Raw genomic sequence first — 2500 nt, 5'->3', positions numbered from 1 at the left:
GTAGTAGTAGTAATAGAAGTAGTAGTAGTAATAATAGTAGTAACAGCAGTAGCAGTAATAACAATAGTAGTAGTAGAGGTAGTAGTAGTAATAGAAGTAGTAATAGTAATAATGGTAGTAGCGGTATTAGTAGCAGTAGTAGTAGTAATAGAAGTAGTAGTAGTAATAACAGCAATAGTAGTAGTTGTTGTTACTATTGTAGTATTAGTAATAGCAGTAGCTGGAGCAGCATAAAAGTAGTGAGATGAGGACGGAGGAGGGGGCAGTGATGCTAATGCTAGTGCTAATAATGATGATGATGATGATAAAAATAATGATAATGATGATAACGATGATAATAATGATAATAATAATAATAATAATTATAATGGTAATGATAATAAAAATAAAAATAACGACAATGACAACAAGGCAATAACACCAAAAACACAAATAATAATAATAATAAGTAGAAGAAATGAAGAATGATAATCATAGAAGCCAGAAGCAAAAGAAGTCGAGTTATCAATCAGCTGTGGCAGCAGAGTCACAGCCACGAAAAACGGGAAGTCGGAATAGACGAAGGGGGTCACTATGGTATTTACATTCGCCAGTGATTAGCAAGATGGGTTACATTACTAGGGAATTTGGACCATAATGTATCCTCTTTGTTTGATTCTTGTTATCATTATCTCTTGATTTCTTTTTCTCCTTTATTTATTACGAGTTGAGCTTTATCGTCGACTTTTCCGATGGGAACTACATTAGATTTGGAAATAGACTCATTCATTCGTTTATCTCTCTTCCCTCTCTTTCCTTCTTACAATTACTTTTTTTTTTTTGCTTCCTCTATTTCCACACTTTCTATGCTATTTTCCTTCCGCTTCTCCCCCCTACTTTCCCTTTCCCAACCCCTCTCCTCCCTCTCCTTCTGCCCTTCCCACTTCTTCCCTCTTCTCAACACTCTCTTCCCCCCGCTCCCCTCCCCCTCCCCTTCCCCGAAGATGCCACGTCCTACGGAAAGGAAAGAAAAACGCTTTACGACACGCAATTAGTACGGCGGCGATCACGAAGCCCCCCCTCCCTTCCCCTACATCTGACTTTCCAAGGCTGAGAATAAAGACGTTTGTTGGCGATGGGTTTATGACTTTTAAAGGTTGGGGGTTCAAAGTCCGCGATAAAACATCTCAGTGGACGTAGCCCTTCCAGCTGTTGTCATCGTCACGACATCACATCATCTCGAGCAAAAGTTTTCCTCCGGCACTGCTATCTGTTGGAGTTCGGTCTGAGGACTAATGCCAAAGAAGTAGTTTGACTAGGGTGCGTTGTTTTTTTTTCCCCTCGCTCCCAACTAGAGCGCATGGGTTACCACACCGTCGCCCTTCCCCTACCCCTCCCCCCGCCTACCCCACCTCCCCCGCACATTTTACTCGCTCACCCACACTGGCTACCTCTCACATATTACACACTTCGGCGTCCTTTATGAATTAAACAACGCTGGTCCATTTAACACCGTTTCGTAACGTGTTTGGTTCCTATTTACTGTTTCTGGTCATGCGGATTCTCTTGTCTCTCTTTTGCACCCCATTCGCACAAATGATTTGCATACCAACGGACTGACGTTTTCTGAAGATCAACTTCTTCCAGCTTTCATGGACGTCGTGTTGTCAACAAGGCAGCAACGTTGTCAACAGGCCAGCAACAACAAGCAGCTTCTAAGACATTTTAGATCAAATGACCTCTTGGGGTTTGCCCTTTCGGGGACGTGAACGTACCGTTCTAGCCTAAACAATATACCATTTCTTTGCACGATCTCCTTGGTTCAGGTAAATCCCCATCGCCCACGTTATTTGTCCACACTTCCCTACCAGGCAGGACAATCATTTCACAACACTAACAGGGGAAGAAAATGAACTTGCTGAATAGACTCTAAACTGAAAAGTGGGGATACAGAATGAAGGGAAGTGACCACACGAAAAGTCTTAAAGCGGCTCTAGAACGGGGACGTTCGCACGAGGACAGTGTGGAGGAAGGGAGGGCTAAAGATGAGAGTATGGAAGGGACGCAGGTGAAGTCAGGAGGGAGACCCTTATTAGCTTATCGATATGAGGACGGGTGTGGATAACTAAAAAAAAAACTTGCGAGGACACTCGGGGGTGATTGGAGGGGGGGGGACATCATGATGAAGGGACACTTACCATATACGTTAACTCATTAGGCCTCAGGAGAATGGCCTCCGAGAACTTCCTCTTCATGTTGTTGACAGTGTTGGCTGCGAGAACCCTGGGGCTGGGGCGGGGGCTTGGGTGAGGGCTGGGGTGAGGGCTGGGGCGCGGGCTGAGGCGAGGGCTGAGGCGGGGGCTGAAGCGAGGGCTGAGGCGAGGGCTGAGGCGAGGGCTGGGCTGTGGGCTTGGAGGGGCAAGCTCGTTGTCATATTGGGGATGAGTAATCTCCGGAGGAGGCGGGCTAAGCGTGGCGCCGGTCCTTCTCTGAGGGCCACTTCGCAGTGTACCGGTTCCTC

General features: G+C 45.9%; 2 protein-coding genes across 4 annotated transcripts in view; both read right to left on the bottom strand.

Annotated features, from left to right (window-relative positions):
• LOC147469099 (uncharacterized) overlaps nucleotides 1-2500 on the bottom strand; it is a 357565-nt gene that overhangs the window by 107192 nt on the left and 247873 nt on the right. Inside the window, exon 1 of one of the 3 annotated variants that reach the window (XM_086550883.1) lies at nucleotides 2178-2500. This exon is cut by the window's right edge and continues 241 nt beyond it. The exons of the other annotated variants lie outside the window; for them this stretch is intronic. Within the exon in view, the coding sequence (XP_086407009.1) occupies nucleotides 2178-2500 (323 nt within the window). The remainder of the gene's footprint in view (nucleotides 1-2177) is intronic. 3 annotated transcript variants of the gene reach the window in all.
• Nucleotides 1-2500, bottom strand: part of Arms (Ankyrin repeat-rich membrane spanning) — a 332713-nt gene that overhangs the window by 175521 nt on the left and 154692 nt on the right. The window lies entirely within an intron of this gene.

The sequence above is a fragment of the Penaeus japonicus genome, unplaced genomic scaffold, assembly GCF_977035675.1.
Source record: "Penaeus japonicus unplaced genomic scaffold, GWHDUDI00000001_assembly GWHDUDI00000024, whole genome shotgun sequence".
NCBI lineage: Eukaryota > Metazoa > Arthropoda > Malacostraca > Decapoda > Penaeidae > Penaeus > Penaeus japonicus.
The sequence above is the reverse complement of the archived record's forward strand: the minus strand, read 5'-3'. Positions and strand labels throughout refer to the sequence as shown.